Below are 18,849 nucleotides of genomic sequence, written 5' to 3' on the forward strand. Positions count from 1 at the left end.
TAAAACTTCTATCTTCATGTTGGGACCCATGGTTTTGAGGGCAGTACCCCACTGTGACCCTCTTTTCCTGCAAAGCAATAAAGCTATACTTTTCTGCTTCACCCAAAACTCTGCCTCTGAGATTTGATTTGGTATCAGTATCCAGGGAAGCTGAGCTTTTGGCCTCAATTGGGGAAAGGAAGCTGAAAAAAATAGATATATATGTATATATAACTGAAACACTTTGCTGTATACCTGAAACTAGCACAGCATTTTAAATCAACTATACTTCAATTAAAAAAAATACACTCAAACTAGGTTACTCACACCCTGAAGGTGATTATACAGTGGTAGCTAAAATAATAGAATGAACTTGGACAGATGTTTAATTTTATCTAACGTATATTTTTATAGTGTTAACTATGTGTCAGTCACAGCTGTAAGACTTTATAAATATTAACTTTGTTGATGTACATACATAATCATCCTATGAGGTAGGTGCTACCATCCTTCTATATGACAGATTAGGACCCTAAATCCCACTCCTTTTTTGCAGCACTGATACTTATTTTGAAGAGCATTATTTTTTATTTTAAATTATACAGACTTGAACATAGTATTTCAGTTAATATTTTATTTTTTAATTTTTATTGAAGTTTAGTTGATTTACAATGTTGTGTTAGTTTCAGATGTACAGCAAAGTTATCAGTTATATACATAACTGAATATATATATCTGTATATATTTTGTTGTTATTCGGTCACTAAGTGGTGTCTGACTCTTTGTCATCCCATGGACTGCAGCACACCAGGCTCCTCTGTCCTCCACTATCTCCTGGAGTTTGCTCATATTCATATCCATTGAGTTGGTAATGCTATCTAACAATCTTATCCTCTGCTGCCCCTTTCTCCTTTTGCCTTCAATCCTTCCCAGCATTAGAGTCTTTTCCAATAAGTGAGCTCTTTGCATCAGGTGGCCAAAGTATTGGAGCTCCAGCTTCAACAACAGTTCTTTCAACGAATGTTCAGGGTTGATTTCTCTTAGGATTGACTGGTTTGTTCTCCTTGCAGTCCAAGGCACTTTCGAGAGTCTTTTCCAGATTTTGATCAATTCTTCTCAGCAATATAATGATATCAATATATATTAATCCTGAGAATACACACACACATATATATTCTCTTTCAGATTCTTTTCTGTTATAGGTTATTACAAGATACTGAATATAGTTCCCTGAACTATACAGCAGTTCCTTGTTGAATTTTACATTTACTGCAGCAATGTGTATCTCTTAATCCCAACTCTAAGTCTGTGAATCTGTTAATTCCAACCATAACTGTAAATTTGTTTTCTTTAAGTCCATTTCTGTTTATACCAGTTAAAAATTTTCATTAATTAACAGTCTAATATGAGATATAAAATAAATTTAATTTGGGGGGTAGCCTGCTGCAAGGAGATCTCCCTATAGATAATGATTTAGCCTCTTCCCCTATTGGGTTTTTAAGTGGAAACATGAAAATATAGTATTAAGGAATTATTTAATAAAGCATTCTTAATTCACCCAATAGTAATTTCCTTGAATAACTTTACAGAATATGACTTTTTAATCTAAATGTTTATCTCTAGTCATGAAAATTTAACATACTGTCCAACAAACATTTTTATTAACAAATATGTATTTGTCAATAAACTAATAGTGTATCATTTGCTAAGTTACATAGACAAGTGAACACCCTCACTCTGATGTGTAGTCACTTATTTATTGGTCAATTAAGTAAGATACAATACCAAAATGAAGATGACTTCACATGCAAAGGAGTTATTGTCCATTTATTAACTAACGCATTGGATAGGCTGTACAGTCTTATAAGCTAATCCCCAAACTTTGTCTCCCTTCCATCTGCAAAACCAGAACCATTTGTCTAGTGTTTGCAGCTTCATCTCCAGCTGGTCTATGTTCTTGATGTTGTTCTACCCTGAGCTCATTTTCCACGGTTGATAGTGGGGCTTTTATTGGGTTGTTTCAAATACCTGGCTTCCATCTAGAATCACATTTCAGATGATCACTGTTACGGCTTTTCCTGTGTCTGAATCCTTGTCAACAGAGCTCTAGCTGATTGATGGAAGGTGGGGTGGGCAAAGGGGTCTGAGAATAAAGTCCAGTTGTATCCATTATCATATCTTATGGTGACCAGGCTTTTCTGTAGGAAATGTATCTCAGAGTAAGCAGATAGCACCCCTGGATGGAGGAAATCTCTTCTTTACAAAAGAATGCTGAACTAAGAAATGTGTAAAGCAATGGTAAGATCAGAAAAGTCACTATTTTTCTACACGTAATTAAATCTCCTTTTCATGTAAGAATCATCCATGTGTGCTAACACCATTTAGTGAAATGGCGTTAATAAATTCACCATTTAGTGAATTGATGAGGAACTGGAATATTGACTATGTACCAATTCATTACCCACAAGACACTTGCTGGTTCCAAGTAGGAAAATATAACAATTTTCTGGCCACACCTCACAGCATGTTTGATCTCAGTTTCCTAACCAAGCCCCTTGCACTGGAACCACAAAGTCTTAAAACCACAAGACCGCCAGGGAAGTACCTGAAAAACAGAACTTTAAAATGAAGGCATCCGACCGTCACATTTTACTTGGTGATCCATCTCAGCATAGAATACTGGGAACCATCTTATACGTCCACTGAGCTGTACAGTTTGAAGCTCACTGCCTTGCCTGTGAACTATTCTACCAAAAATATTTAACTTGTGTTGAAATCAAGCCTTTGGATCTAACATTGACTTTATAGGAAACACAGGAGATAAAGTAAAAATTAAATGACATCACGAAGAAATCATTAGACTAGCTCAGTGGAAAATTCTACAGGACAAATATTTTCAATGAGTCACTGCCATGAAAAAAAACAAAAGAAGGGAGTGTTTGGGTTCTCTTCTAGATTAAAAGAAATTCAGAGACATAGTAACTAAAGCAATGTTTGATTCTTCAGATCAGATCAGTCGCTCAGTCGTGTCCGACTCTTTGCGACCCCATGAATCGCAGCACGCCAGGCCTCCCTGTCCATCACCAACTCCCGGAGTTCACTCAGACTCACGTCCATCGAGTCAGTGATGCCATCCAGCCGTCTCATCCTCTGTCGTCCCCTTCTCCTCCTGCCCCCAATCCCTCCCAGCATCAGAGACTTTTCCAATGAGTCAACTCTTCGCATGAGGTGGCCAAAGTACTGGAGTTTCAGCTTTAGCATCATTCCTTCCAAAGAAATCCCAGGGCTGATCTCCTTCAGAATGGACTGGTTGGATCTCCTTGCAGTCCAAGGGACTCTCAAGAGTCTTCTCCAACATCACAGTTCAAAAGCATCAGTTCTTCGGCGCTCAGCCATCTTCACAGTCCAACTCTCACATCCATACATGACCACTGGAAAAACCATAGCCTTGACTAGACGGACCTTTGTTGACAAAGTAATGTCTCTGCTTTTGAATATGCTATCTAGGTTGGTCATAACTTTCCTTCCAAGGAGTAAGCGTCTTTTAATTTCATGGCTGCAGTCACCATCTGTGGTGATTTTGGAGCCCAGAAAAATAAAGTCTGACACTGTTTCCACTGTTTCCCCACCTATTTCCCATGAAGTGGTGGGACTGGATGCCATGATCTTCGTTTTCTGAATGTTGAGCTTTAAGCCAACTTTTTCACTCTCCACTTTCACTTTCATCAAGAGGCTTTTGAGTTCCTCTTCACTTTGTGCCATAAGGGTGGTGTCATCTGCATATCTGAGGTTATTGATATTTATCCCGGCAATCTTGATTCCAGCTTGTGTTTCTTCCAGCCCAGCATTTCTCATGATGTACTCTGCATACAAGTTAAATAAACAGGGTGACAATATACAGCCTTGATGAACTCCTTTTCCTATTTGGAACCAGTCTGTTGTTCCATGTCCAGTTCTAACTGTTGCTTCCTGACCTGCATACAAATTTCTCAAGAGGCAGATCAGGTGGTCTGGTATGCCCATCTCTTTCAGAATTTTCCACAGTTTATTGTGATCCACACAGTCAAAGGCTTTGGCATAGTCAATAAAGCAGAAGTAGATATTTTTCTGAAACTCTCTTGCTTTTTCCATGATCCAGTGGATGTTGGCAATTTGATCTCTGGTTCCTCTGCCTTTTCTAAAACCAGCTTGAACATCAGGAAGTTCACGGTTCACATATTGCTGAAGCCTGGCTTGGAGAATTTTGAGCATTACTTTACTAGCGTGTGAGATGAGTGCAATTGTGCGGTAGTGTGAGCATTCTTTGGCATTGCCTTTCTTTGGGATTGGAATGAAAACTGACCTTTTCCAGTCCTGTGGCCACTGCTGAGTTGTCCAAATTTGCTGGCATATTGAGTGCAACACTTTCACAGCATCATCTTTTAGGATTTGGAATAGCTCAACTGGAATTCCATCACCTCCACTAGCTTTGTTCATAGTGATGCTTTCTAAGGCCCACTTGACTTCACATTCCAGTATGTCTGGCTCTAGGTCAGCGATCACACCATCGTGATTATCTGGGTCGTGAAGATCTTTTTTGTACAGTTAGTGGGTCCCAATCTGAATAGCTATCTCAGTTCAGCTGCTGTAACCAAATTCAGGAGTTCTACCTTGCTTGCAGGGCATGTGTTCCAAGACCCCCAGTGGATATCTGAAATTTTGGATAGTGCTGAACCCTATATATACTATGTTTTTCTCTATACATACCTATGACAAAGTTTAAAAATTGTAAATTTACAAATTAGGCACAGTCAGATAATATCCAAATTGCTAGCATTATTCCTTTTGTACTTTGGGCCATTGTTAAGTAAAATAAAAGACCCTTGAACACAAGTACTGCAACAGAGTGACAGTTGATCTGATAATCCAGACTGCTACTAAATGACCAATGGGCTGGATACACTGGGCCAATGGATGACTCAGATCCTGGGTGGAGTAGAGCCAGGGGAGTTGGGGTTGGATGAGAAACTTCATCATGCTAATCAGAGGAGCACACAATTTAAAACTTGATTTGAATCTTTAAAGACCTGCAGTGCCAGGTCTTAGGTGCAGCACATGGGATCTTAGCAATCTTTCTCGTGGCATGTGGGATCTAGTTACCTGACCAGGAATCAAACCCGGGTCCTCTGCATTGGGAGGACGGAATCTTAGCCACTGGACCACCAGAGAAGTCTCCCCAACATGTTTTTTAAAGATATGAAAATGGTCTGTGGTTAAATAAATCTTGGAAATCTATATTAAACACATTTAAGCAAGTTTATTTAATATAGAACTACTCAGAGCCTCTAACACATTAAAAGCCATTTCACATGGGGTGACTACAGAATGAATTCTTTTGTAAGCATCCGTGCCCATAGAATTCATGAGGAGTAGCGACCATGGCTCAAAGGGACGTTTTAGAACATGTTTCTTTAAAGATTTATCAGTAAAGACTTGTGAAAAATTATATCTGTCAATTAAAAATGCAGTCATAATGGCTTTCCTTAAAGTTGTGACATTGAGAATACTGTTTCTAGTTTATAGCAACACACACACAGGAAAAGAAAAACAAGGGTAAATTCTTTCGCTGATATGATCTAAGGTTTCAAAACAACTCACCTTGAAGATCTGTGAACTGAAGTTTCCACAGATGGAGCTGCTGTTATGTATACCTCTGGAATCTAATATGAAAATTGCCTCAAGCTGTCAGGCAATGCAGGCGGTGGGAGGTGGGGAGGTGGATAGGGAGTGGAGTGGGTGGGCCGGTGGGCGGAAACAAGAGCTCTGTGGCTGACCAGGAACAACCAGGCTGATCATGATCCTACAGGAGGATGTAAGGTTTCATTTGTTTTCAAATGCTGGGCCTTGCTTTGCTTATACTTATGGGAAAATAGAGTTATAGCTTTCAAGTTTTGGCTTTTGGTATAACGTATTACTTGGCTTAAAACTCAACATTCAGAAAACTAAGATCATGGCATCTGGACCCATCACTTCATGGCAAATAGATGGGGAAACAGTGGAAACAGTGATTTTATTTTTTGGGGCTCCAAAATCACTGCAGATGGTGATTGCAGCCATGAAATTAAAAGATGCTTACTCCTTGGAAGGAAAGTTATGACCAACCTAGACAGCTTATTAAAAAGCAGGGACATTACTTTGCCAACAAAGGTCCGTCTCATCAAAGCTATGGTTTTTCCGTAGTCATGTATGGATGTGAGACTTGGACTATAAAGAAAGCTGAGCACCGAAGAATTGATGCTTTTGAACTGTGGTGTTGGAGAAGACTCTTGAGTCCCTTGGACTGCAAGGAGATCCAACCAGTCCATCCTAGAGGAAATCAGTCCTGAATATTCATTGGAAGTACTGAAGCTGAAACTCCAATACTTTGGCCACTTGATGTGAAGAGCTGACTCATTTGAAAGACCATGATGCTGGGAAAGATTGAAGGCGAGAGGAGAAGGGGACGATAGAGGATGAGATGGTTGGATGGCATCACCAATTCAATGGACATGAGTTTGGGTAAATTCCGGGATTTGTTGATGGACAGGGAAGCCTGGCGTGCTGCAGTTCATGGGGCCACAAAGGGTCGGACACGAATGAGCGACTGAACTGAATTACTTGAGAAACCTATATGTAGGTCAGGAAGCAACAGTTAGAACTGAACATGGAACAACAGACTGGTTCCAGATAGGAAAAGGAGTACGTCAAGGCTGTATATTGTCACCCTGCTTATTTAACTTCTATGCAGAGTACATCATGAGAAACGCTGGGCTGGAAGAAGCACAAGCTGGAATCAAGACTGCCGGGAGAAATATCAATAATCTCAGATATGCAGATGACACCACCCTTATGGCAGAACGTGAAGAGGAACTCAAAAGCCTCTTGATGAAAGTGAAAGAGGAGAGTGAAAAAGTTGGCTTAAAGCTCAACATTCAGAAAACAAAGATCCTGGCATCTGGTCCCATCACTTAATGGGAAATAGATGGGGAAACAGTGGAAACAGTGTCAGACTTTATTTTCTGGGGCTCCAAAATCACTGCAGATGGTGATTGCAGCCATGAAATTAAAAGATGCTTGCTCCTTAGAAGGAAAGTTATGATCAACCTAGATAGCATATTCAAAAGCAGAGACATTACTTTGCCAACAAAGGTCCGTCTAGTCAAGGCTACGGTGTTTCCAGTGGTCATGTATGGATGTGAGAGTTGGACTATGAAGAAAGCTGAGCACTGAAGAATTGATGCTTTTAAACTGTGGTGTTGGAGAAGACTCTTGAGAGTCCCTTGGACTGCAAGGAGATCCAACCAGTCCATTCTGAAGGAGATCAGTCCTGGGTGTTCTTTGGAAGGAAGGACTGATGATAAAGCTGAAACTTCAGTACTTTGGCCACCTCATGCAAAGAGTTGACTCATTGGAAAAGACCCTGATGCTGGGAGGGATTGGGGGCAGGAGGAGAAGGGGACGACAGAGGATAAGATGGCTGGATGGCATCACCGACTCGATGGACATGAGTTTGAGTGAACTCTGGGAGTTGGTGATGGACAGGAAGGCCTGGCGTGCTGCAATTCATAGGGTCGCAAAGAGTCAGACATGACTGAATGAATGAACTGAACTGAACTGATACCTTATTATAGAAGATTGTGAGAAATACGCTGCATGGATCTTAATTTCATCATTAAAGTTCCTTTTTTTTTCCCCAGAAAACTTGAGACAAGAGTCAAATATAAAAAGCTGTCATCTCTTGAGGCTAAAGATTTGGCCAAATGCACCCTAAATTCTAAATCCTAACAATAGAGCAATAATTTCTCTCATAAATGTTGAATAATTTGGCTCTTTTCACCAGACAATAGCTTGATTGCATTGCATTGCATTTCGACTTAAGGAGTAAGAGGACAATAGCAAAAAATAGGCAAAGAAAAAAGCTCTAAGATGGAAGATAAGGCTAGGGTATGTATGAAATTAACTGCAAGCACCCACTGAAGGCGCCCTCAGGCTCTAAATCCCAGTGGGGGTAGGGAAGTCCCAGAGGTGTTAGCTTTCCAGATGACTTAGGTAAAGTTATGGGAGAGTTCCATAGAAAAGGAATCAAATACATCCTGAATTCTGATTTAATCACATTATTACTTAAGAATACAATGTGAAGTCATTGTATTCTTGAACATTTAACTAAACATGCTTGAACACCTTTGTCAGGTACACTAGCAGCCATTGGGAATTCAACAGGTGAACAAGACTCCTGCAGAAGCTAACAAACAAGCAGCCACTGAAGCCCCTGAGTGGGGAGCAAAACAAAGGAAATAGAGTGTGTTATGATGGTCCTAATAGCACTTTTAGATTAAATGGTCATGGAAGACCTCTTAGGAGATGACTTGGAAGGTGCAGGTGGAAGAATGAAGAGTTAGATATCCAAAGAACTAGGGGGTAGAGGATGTAGAACATTCCAGGCAAGTGCAAAGACCCAAGTTATAGAAGAGCTTGACATGCTATATAAACAGAAAGAAGTCCTGTGTGGTTGACAGTGTAAAGAACAGTAAGAGTTCTAGAAGATAATGCTTCAGGGACAAACAGAAGCCTGATCATGTAGGACAGCACAAGACACAGTAAGGACTTTACTCTGGGATAATGGATTTGGACTTCTGAGCTCCAGAACTGGGAGGGAATAAATATGTGTTGTTTTAAGCCACCATCTTTGTCATTTGTTACAGCAGCCATAGGAAATACAGGTGGGAAGAAAATTGAGTTTACCTGTACTCTCAAACGTCTAAGAGAAACAGGACTGTTAAGTGATTGATGTCATTTAATTCATAACATAGTAGATTCATCATTGAGTCAGTGTGTGGTGCTCAGCATTGTATATCTAAGAACTCATTCTCCTTGATTCATGAGGCATGATCAGATTAAGGAGGGTGAAAACATATTAACTCACAAAAGAGATATAAACCACACCACCAACTCATTGGCTTATTCATGGAAGCAGAAATACTAAACGCATCAGCTTACTCAGATCAGCAGCTAAGTGCTGCTTGACTTTGCTTGGGAGTTGTAAAGCCAGAATGATGACAATGAGCTCATTTTATTGCCTAAAGTTACCAAATCTCATAGCCTGATGCACTCATCTCTATGGGATGAGAACATTTATACTGGTCAGACGAATCCACTCTCTCCTGACTATGTTGGTACATTCTGACAAATTCTGGCTGGTAGGCAGTACTTTTGTAAAGTCCTCAAAGTCTTTCTGAGTGCATCATAAGGATAATGTCAATTTACATCATCTTCTCAGGTAGTCTCACCGGGAAGTGAGTCTCACCGGGAAGTGAGTCTCACCAGGAAGTCTCACTTCATCTTTCACTCACTGATTCTTTCAAGAAACAGTATTCAGATCTTACTAAATGCCAGATACTTCACTAGGATTTCAGACACAAAGTAAGCTAAAAAGCCCTATTTTTCAGAAATCTTATTTCAGTGGATTAAGAGTTTTCATATATTTCTTCTGTAAATAGCAGGTCTCACTCATGTCTTAAGATTTCATGAACTCCATTTTTGCAGAATAATGTTTCCTTACCCTCATTGTCAAATTTAGGGATGATCCAACTGAGGACCTATAAAGCAGTCAATTCAATGAAAAATTCCACAATCTGGACAATTTTAAGTTATGTCCTATTTTGATCATTTTATCTAAGTATTAATATTTCACTATCTAGAGTGAAAAATCTCAATCTCAATAATTTTTACATTCCTACAAAACAGAGAAGAGAGAGTTGTGGCCACCTGTGCAATTTGCAAGAAAGGGATTTGTACACAGGGTGGTGCCTTGCAGCTCCTAGTTTTACTCTATGATACATTGCCATTGAGTGCAACTTAAGTTTTCTCAAGTCCCAAACTAAAGACTATTAAAGAAATCATAAAGTCACAACCATGCCATCCACTCTGGTTTGCATACAAAAATTACTTGCACATCTAACCAATAAATCTCTGGTTATGGAACTATAGGGGTTTTTTATCATCTCTTCCATGAAAACCATGTTTGGTAAACTTCCCTTCTTGGTTTGTTGTGGTATAAATCAAGTTTGAAAGTTAATATAAACTGGAAACTAGTATAAACTACAAAGGACTAATGGAGAAGTGATTTTTCTGGGTGACCTATAAGAAGTCACTCAGCTCCTGGCCTCAGTTTCCTTCTTTGTAAATGTTAAATTTTATGTCTTTAGTTTTCTCAGTCCTAAGATCCCATGATTTTTTGAGAATCTCTGGTAAATAGCACCACAAAATGTTAAAAGTTATTTCGTTTATTTATAAGGAATCAGATCCATTTTATGGAAACCCTTTGGTGAAATTCCATTTTGAGTAGTTTTGAGGCCATGACCATACAGTAGATATTGTCCCTGCTGTTATGAAGTGTTCAAGAGAAGGGAGAGGCATCATTAAATAAAGACTCAGGAAATCCACAATGACATTTATGAAACAACTTTTTAATTTCAATTGTATATTTACAAAAAGACAGAGAATAAGCAGCGGGAAGGCAGGAATGATGCCTGGCCACCTCCCACCTGAGGGTGCAGAAAGGGGCCATGGACAACATGTATGTGTCAGACTGATCTTCCCTGCCATTATTGATAACAGCAATGGACAAAAGGCTTCAGTGAAGGTCAGTGTATTTGGGAAGAGGCAGACCATCTGTTCAGTCCATGTGCCTGAGAAGGAAGAAGGCCCAAGTCAGTCTATTGAGGCCTTGGCTCTTTATAGGCTGAGGCCCTTCTCTTGGAAGTTTTAGGCCGCCTTCTCCAGGGCATGTAGGGGTCAGGGGGATGATACCTGGGAAAACCCCTATGGACCTCAGGGACCCGTTGCTGATAACAGGGTGGAGGGAAGCGGGGCATAGGTGGCTGGGGACCATACTGAAAGTCACCTTGGACGGCAAATTCTGTTTGGGTAGATGGGGGGACATCTGAATGTAAATAGTTTAAGGAGAATTGATCCGATTGGAAAGGATGGTCTGAAGAAAAACAGGTTTCCTGGGGACAGAATGGGAATGGAGGCATCACCTGGTGTAAGGAGATGGGATGACGTTGTGGGGACAAGAGCGGAAACAGGGGTGGGCAGGGAGGCGTGGGGAGCAGGGGTTGGCGCCCTGGGAGAGGCAAAGGTCTGGGCAGAGGGCAAGCCGGCTGATCTCCGCAGACCAGGGGCTGCCTCTCAAGCCTCCGGCCAGGTCTTCTTCTCCCAGGGCCATCCGGGATCCACTTGTCCACTGGGTCCCGCCGGGGCAGCTCTACCCCCCAAGCGTCGGCCACGTGGGCCAGCAGGAGCTGGGAGAGGTGGCGGTGTGCGCACTGGTTCCAGTGCACTCCGTCCGTCTGCAGGTACTTCCCTGTGTGGCGGCGGAAGTGGAAGTGCAAGTCCAGCACATCGAAGCCGTGCTTTTGGGCCTCGGCAGAGCTGTAGAAATTGGCTTCGATCACACTGATTTTCACGGAGGAGGAGGTAAACTGGACCTCGGGCGGGACGAAGCGGCTGGTGATTTTGTCGCCCACGGGCATGGCCGTGTTCCACACCAGGAGGCACGACTCGGACAGCATCTGGCGGAGGCGCCCAAACAATCTCTCCAGGTTCCGCCGGTAACTAGGCCAGAAGTCCTTCCCGTACCTGGTGATGTCCCAGAGGCACGAGTTCATGATGACCAGGTCCGGGTGGTGCTCACCGGACTGCAGCTCCTCCAGGACGTCCTCCAGGTAGTCGGAGTACACGCGCGTCAGGAAGTAGAAGCGCACCAGGTGCTGGCCGGAGCAGAACTGGCGCACCTCGCGGTAGTGCGTGCCGTTGTGCATGTGGCCCTGCTGGCCCCCATGCACGAGCTCATCCTGCTCGAAAGTGTGCTCCCCCTTGGCCTTGAGCTGGCTGAGTGTGAGCAGGCAGTCCTTCTGCAGCAGGAGCACCAGATCCTTGTACACAGCCCTCTGGACCGAGTCCCCCAGGATAACCACGAACTTGTTGTGGAGCAGCTGCCGCACTTCGGAGGCCAGTAGATGGACCATGACGTCTGCACCGCCTAGCTCTTTTCTTTCACTCAGCGGGTCTGCGGAAGGCTAGGATAGAAGGAGAGAACGCATGGGAGGGACCAACCTCGCGCAGGACAGGATGCAGGAAGGTTCGGTAAGGTGGGCCTGCCCAGGGACTGGGCTGGAACTCTGGCCTGGGGCGTCTGAAGGGCGGGGCTCCACTACCCTTAGCCCGGAGAGAGGGGAGCCTGGAGCCAGAAGCCCTGGTTGGCCCAGAGGAAGTTTCTGCCTGAGACTTGACTTTGAATACCCAGGAAACCCAAGTTCCATGGCCAGGAAGGGCCTCCGCCCTCCCCAGCTGGAGGTGCATCACCCGGTGCCTGGACGCAACTCGGATGCCTGACAAGTGAAGAATGGTTAGGCAGACTTTGCAGAGGTTAAATAATGAGGATTGTGATTAAGCAAGAACACGGAGTGTCATATACTGTTAGCTGAGGAAGTTACATACCATATATGTGGCCATATCGCTGAAATGGTGTAAAATAGCTATGCATACTAAGTTGTGGGAAACCAGGCTCCTCTGCCCATGGGATTCCCTAGGCAAGAATACTGGAGTAGGTTGCCATTTCCTTCTCCAATAGATATGCATAGGTAACATTGAAAGAAAATACACAAAACCAGCTTTAAATAGATAGTAGGATCATGGGGGACTTGCTTCCCCTGTCCTCTTTTTTGTAAATATACTTTACATAGTCTTAAAATCAATTTTAATAAGAACTTAATGTTTCTTATCAATGGAACTTGTAAAAAATAAAATTATAATTCACAAGTGCTTCAGCTGCAATATTCTTTGTTTTTTATTTGAAGGAAATTGACTTTGGCATAAGAAATATATTGAGCTAAAGACCAATGAGAATCTATGTATCTCATGTATCTAAAGGCAAGATATAAGTTTTCTGAGGAAGGTGACCCTTCCCCCACCAAGGAGAGAAGCGTCAAGAAAGAAGAAAACAAGGAACTGTCAATACAAAGATGAGTCTGCATAAACAAACCTTACTAAAATAGCCCTTATTTCCCATTAGGAACCCCTTATATCCCCTTCTCCACACTTTATTATCCTTGAAACACAATTCCCTTTGTTCTCTGTTAAAATGGTAATATAAGCCCAAGTCTACCTAGTTCTTTGAGTTCCATTCCTTTTCTGTGAACTGTTGTGCACACAGATATTAATTTAAAAACTATATGCCTTTTCTATTTATCTACGGTAATTTTATTCACAGGGCCCCAGATACTAATCCTAAGAGTATAGAGAAAAAGTTTTTTCTTTCCCAGAACACTGAATAAGCTGTTAAAAGTTGTGAAACTCATCTTCAGAACTTCAGATTGAGTTTATTTCAAGCTGCCATTTACAGCCATATCCACTAATGAATAAACGCTGGAAACACACTAAAATACTAAGTCTCACATGGGGAGGAACATGGCATGCCCTTCACACACTTACAAAGAAGCTGTTAAAATCTGCTGTGGCTTGGTATTTGTAGGCTATCATGCATTAGTAAAAATTTTAATAGGTGTGGTGGATAGCTATTAATAAATTACACATTTGGTTTTTAAAAGCTATACTATTTGTGGTTTTAAATGAGTATGAGCCCAAAAATAAAAACATAAGTTGGGTAGAGTACAAAAGTGTTCCCCTAAGAGAACAGTTAGAAATATTGGCTTATTTGAATCTTCATTCAAAAACATCTGCTATCAAATAAAAAGCTTAAAACCAAGATTTTGCTCATTGTAGTACAACAAAATTAAACATAAACTCCAAATCCCACTGGGGCTCAGGCATATTCTCTAGTTTATATTCACTCATTCATATAACTCACACTAGTTTATATTCACTTATTCATCCAACTCACACTTACTAAGCACTGACTAAATGCTCCACATGGGGATTCCCTGGTGGCGGAGAGGTAAAGAATCTGCCCAGCAAGCAGGAGACATAGGTTCTATCCCTGGGTAGAGAAGATCCCCCGGAGAAGGAAATGGCAACCCACTCTAGTATTCTTGCCTGAGAAATCCCTTGGACAGAGGAACCTGGGAGGCTCCAGTCCTGCTGCTGCTGCTGCTAAGTCGCTTCAGTCGTGTCCGACTCTGTGTGACCCCATAGACGGCAGTCTACCAGGCTCCCCCATCCCTGGGATTCTCCAGGCAAGAACACTGGAGTGGGTTGCCATTTCCTGCTCCAATGCATGAAAGTGAAAAGTGAAAGTGAAGTTGCTGAGTCGTATCCGACTCTTAGCGACCCCATGGACTGCAGCCTACCAAGCTCCTCTGTCCATGGGATTTTCCAGGCAAGAGTACTGGAATGGGGTGCCATTGCCTTCTCTGGCTCCAGTCCATGGGGTCGCAAACAGCTGGACACTACTTAGCAACTATACAACAATAACAAATGCTCCACATGGGGTATATAGAGATGTGTAAAACCTGGTCTTGCTTTTCAGGAGCATATCAGATATATTCATTGATAACTGTAATACAAAGTTGAGAACACTACAGTGTTAGTTGCTCAGTCATGTCTGACTCTTGAAACACCATGGACTGTAGCCTGCCAGGCTCCTCTCTCTAGGCAAGAATACTGGAGTTGGTTGCCATTTCCTTCTCCAGGGGACCTTCCTGACCCAGGGATCAGACCCAGGTCTCCTGCATTAGCAGGCAGATTCTTTACCATCTGAGCCACCAGGGAAGCCCATAGACAAATAAACAAAGGATGTGAAACTGGTTTGTAAACAGAGCTGGGCTGCTAGGGCGATAAGGAATCATGTCTGTGCACAAGTGTGCCAGGGTGCCTGTTCATGTCCAGGTCAGGATGTGAGTCTGGAGGTCTGCCAAAACAGAGTGAGACGCAGGCAGAATGGAGCACTGAAAGCGGCCAGTCAGGAGGAAGCTTTGTATCTGTATCTGTCTTTGACTGGCTGTGTGATCCTGGGCTAGTCCCTGCCCTATCTGGTGCCAGGGTCCTTTCCCGTACAATGACAGTCCCGGGTTTCATGCTGCAGACACCCAGTTTCACCTTCTAGGCCAGGCAGGGCTGGTCCTTTGTGCTCCCTGGGATTTGAGTGTGCAGTGAGGAAGAGAGTCGAGAGAGAAGAAATCATCAGAGAAGGGTTGGAGTAGAAAGGAAATGTGGAAGGGGGATGTGACAGAGCATCTGGAAGAGCAGACTCAAGGCCAGGATGGGAAACGGCCAGAGGCTCTGGGTCAGCTACCTTCAAGTGCCATGAAAACAGAATGAGCAGGTACAATGGACGTTCAGGATCTCTGCAAACAGGACTCCTCTACCCCAGACCCAAGTCTCCAAAGTGTAAAGTGAAATCTTTTCCCAGTGTTTTCAGGGTTCCCATGCTTGCTCCTTGGAAGAAAAGCTATGACAAACCTAGATAGCGTATTAAAAAGCAGAGATGTAGTTGTGTGAGAGTTGGACCATAAAGAAGGCTGAGCACTGAAGAATTGATGCTTTCAAATTGTGGTGTTGGAGGAGGCTCTTGAGAGTCCCTTGGACAGCAAGAAGATCAAACCGGTCAATCCTAAAGGAAATCAACCCTGAACATTCATTGGAACAACTGATGCTGAAACTGAAGCTCCAATACTTTGGCCACCTGATGAGAAGAGCAACTCATTGGAAAAGATACTGATGCTGGCAAAGATTGAGGGCAGGAAGAGAAGGGGGTGACAGAGGATGAGATGGCTGGATGGCATCACCGACTCAATGAACATGAGTTTGAACAAACTCCGGGAGATGGTCAAAGACAGGGAAGCTTGGCGTGCTGCAGTCCATGGGGTTGCAAAGAGCTAGACATGACTAAGTGACATGTCAGAGCAACAAACGCTACCCCAGTTCTACGTGCCCTCTCTGGGTTGGACTCTGGTCATACTCTGTCCTAGTCCCCTAGGGTAGAGGACACCATTCCTTTCCATTAGAATTCCCTCCCCTAGGGTGGCAGATGTGACAACAGAGTGCGGTCTCCTTCAGCGGTACTGTGTTTACAGGTCCAATACATTGCTTCTCTGTGTGTAAAGTGCCCTGGGCTTGAACTCATGGATGCGAGTCAAATTTGCTGCTTAAAAGTTGTGGAGAATGGAGGCACTTAAGTATATTTGTGAAAAACAACGCTTTTCATCTGTAATTTTCCTCAACTGTAAAATGGGACTTTTAGCACCCACTTCAGAGATTTGATCTGAAGAAGTGGATAGAACAATGTCCTGATAAATAGGGTGGATATGAGTTACTATTTATAAAGCAAGTTCAAGAACACTTGGATAATCATCTGTAAACGAGGGTTACACTATTTGTGCTGTAGAGATCAAATGACAAGAAGCAAGTGAGATTTTGAATAAAACAAAACTAATGTTATTTGAACAGATACCCATGCCAAATGCTTGGCAAGTGTTACCCGATTTGTGAGATAAGAAGGATCTTCATGTGATGGAAGTGAAAGTCACTCTGTTTAGTCGCTGAGTTGTGTCCAGCTCTTTTTGACCCCCTAGACTGTAGCCTGCCAAGTTTCTGTCCATGGAATTCTCCAGACCAGAATACTGGAGTGGGTAGCCGTTCTCTTCTCCAGGGGATCTTCCCAACCCAGGAACTGAACCCACGTTTCCGCACTGCGGGCAGATTCTTTATCATCTGAGCCACCAGAGAAGCCCACCAGGGAAGCCTACCAGGGAAGATTTAAAGCTACTGATGGCAAACTGTCCCTGTGGGAGATAGCCCTTAGAGCAGAACCTCCTGCAGTCTGAACCCCAAAGCTCAGGCTCAGGTCAGGGAGATGGGAGAAAAGTGTTTCAGTGTGCCTTTAAGCATAGACAGGAAATCCTTTGGGCTTCCCAGGTAACTCAGTAGTAAAGAATCCGCTTGCCAATGCAGGGGACTGAGGTTCAATTCCTGGGTTAGGAAGATCCCATGAAGAAGGGAACGGCAACCTACTCTAGTATTCCTGCCTGGGAAATCCCATGGACAGAGGAACCTGGCAGGCTACAAGCCATGGGGTCACAAAGAGTCGGACACAACTCAGCGACTAAACAGCAGCAGCAGTAACAGGTAATCGTTAACTCCGCCTGCTCAGGGGAGATGATCCATGTGACCTTAGGGGGCTGGGGAGCTGCAAGTGAGAATACAGATATTGGGTTGATCAAAAAGTTCCTTTGGGTTTTCCAAGGCTGTTGTGGACAAACCTGAAGGAACTTTTTGGCCAATTCAATATAGATAGATATGATCTCAAGCAAGAGACCTGCAAAAATTAAAAGACCTGTGTTTTAGAATAGCCAAAACAAATTTCTACAGATTTTAGAGCCTCACAGTATTTGAGAAATTCTGGCTGCCTTATATGCTGACCAGTGAACCTAACCCACCCAGATACTGTTACAAGGGCTTAGAGCCAAAATCAAGCAAAAATGTCCAGCTGAGAATTTCTTGCTGTTCTTCTGCAATGTAACATGCAGACTGGACTGTAGAAAAGAAGGGAGGAGGAAGTGACCGGGAAGAAACATTCCAGTTAGAAGCTGAAACTGAAAGGAAATTCATGAAATTCTTGATAAACTTCCTGTCACAACTGTAACAGGATTAACAAATCAGACCCCCTCAGGACCGTGGGAAAAAATCATTTAAACTAAGATGTCAAGCATGAAAAACAAAACCTAACAAAAAACAAAGTAATTTTTTGGGGGGTGGGGTAAATGAAGAATAATTTGGAGAGCTGAATCTTCTCTGGTCTAAAAAAAAAAAAAAAGTTGGCAAGTTTCATTTTCAAAGCTCCTTTGATTTATAAAAATGAAACAAAAAAAGAGATTTGAAAACTATCAGTTCAGTGATTTTTTTTGGCCTAAGGGTTTTTCTTTGCTTCAAACTTGCAAAAACTTAACAGCTATTTTATAGATTAATTGACTCGTTCATTAAGAAATTTATTGAGAACCAGATATAATGCTAGGTGCAAGGAGTAGTTATAAAAAGGCAGTCTCTTTCAAGAGGATGGGTAAGAAAGTGGACACATAAAAATATCAGTTAGAACTGATGATGTAAATGAAATATCAAAGCTGGTATGAAGAGTCAAGGAGGAGGGAAGAGGAGATAAATGGATGATCAGTGCAATCTGTGAGTCCAACCTCAAATTAAAATCGATTTTTAAACGAGTTTTATGATGATTCCTCAAATTTTAATTGTAAGCAGTTTCATGTTTTTCTGTTTTCAGAGTAAAATTTGGGCTTTGGCTAATGCTCTGACAGAAATATACATTATTAATGGCTACTATTGATGCTACAATAAATTATTTTGAGGCATCTTGCTTATATTTCTGTTCGGGGATAATTAATTTTTAATGGCTTCATAAACCATCATTTATAAAATCATTGACTAATGCATTATAACTATCACAAACCAAACACATAGCATTTGGTTTTTTATTAATCAGTGGGTTGTAGAAATTATGTTAGTCTTTTTGCTTTTCTTATTGATTTTTGGTAACAGGAAGAGTGGCAAAGATATATAGGCCAGTTACTCCAGAGACCCTACAAAAAAGTCTTAAATCACACAGGTAATCACTAACAATTAGGATGCTGTTTTGATTAGTTGTAGAAGTACTTTACCTAGTTCAAAGTTTCTTGCACATGACTAACCATCTTAATGCAACATTGTACTAGGCATATTAAATAGATCATTTTCTCCTAACTGCATTTTTGGTGATCACATCTATGTTTGAACTATCTAAGATTCCCTTAAATGTTAATAGAACAGATTGTGCAAATAAGAAAATTATTTTTCATGAGCTCACCTGTACAGCATACCAATTCTTGATATTTGTTTAGTTTTCTA

The 18,849-nt window shown here is 42.1% G+C and overlaps 1 protein-coding gene across 6 annotated transcripts in view; it reads right to left on the bottom strand.

The window, feature by feature from the left end:
- The window catches only part of PCED1B (PC-esterase domain containing 1B), a 195,687-nt gene that overhangs the window by 35,087 nt on the left and 141,751 nt on the right, over positions 1–18,849 (bottom strand). For 3 of the 6 annotated variants that reach the window (XM_086399782.1, XM_086399784.1, XM_086399783.1), the window contains exon 2: positions 10,443–12,077. The exons of the other annotated variants lie outside the window; for them this stretch is intronic. In XM_086399782.1, the coding sequence (XP_086255908.1) occupies positions 10,713–12,026 (1,314 nt within the window). In that variant the 5' untranslated portion in view covers positions 12,027–12,077 and the 3' untranslated portion in view covers positions 10,443–10,712. Of the gene's footprint in view, positions 1–10,442; positions 12,078–18,849 lie in introns of those variants that run through there. 6 annotated transcript variants of the gene reach the window in all.

The sequence above is a fragment of the Bos grunniens genome, chromosome 5, assembly GCF_055505025.1.
Source record: "Bos grunniens cultivar Pamir isolate PY7600 chromosome 5, Bosgru_T2T1.0, whole genome shotgun sequence".
In the NCBI taxonomy this organism is placed as follows: domain Eukaryota; kingdom Metazoa; phylum Chordata; class Mammalia; order Artiodactyla; family Bovidae; genus Bos; species Bos grunniens.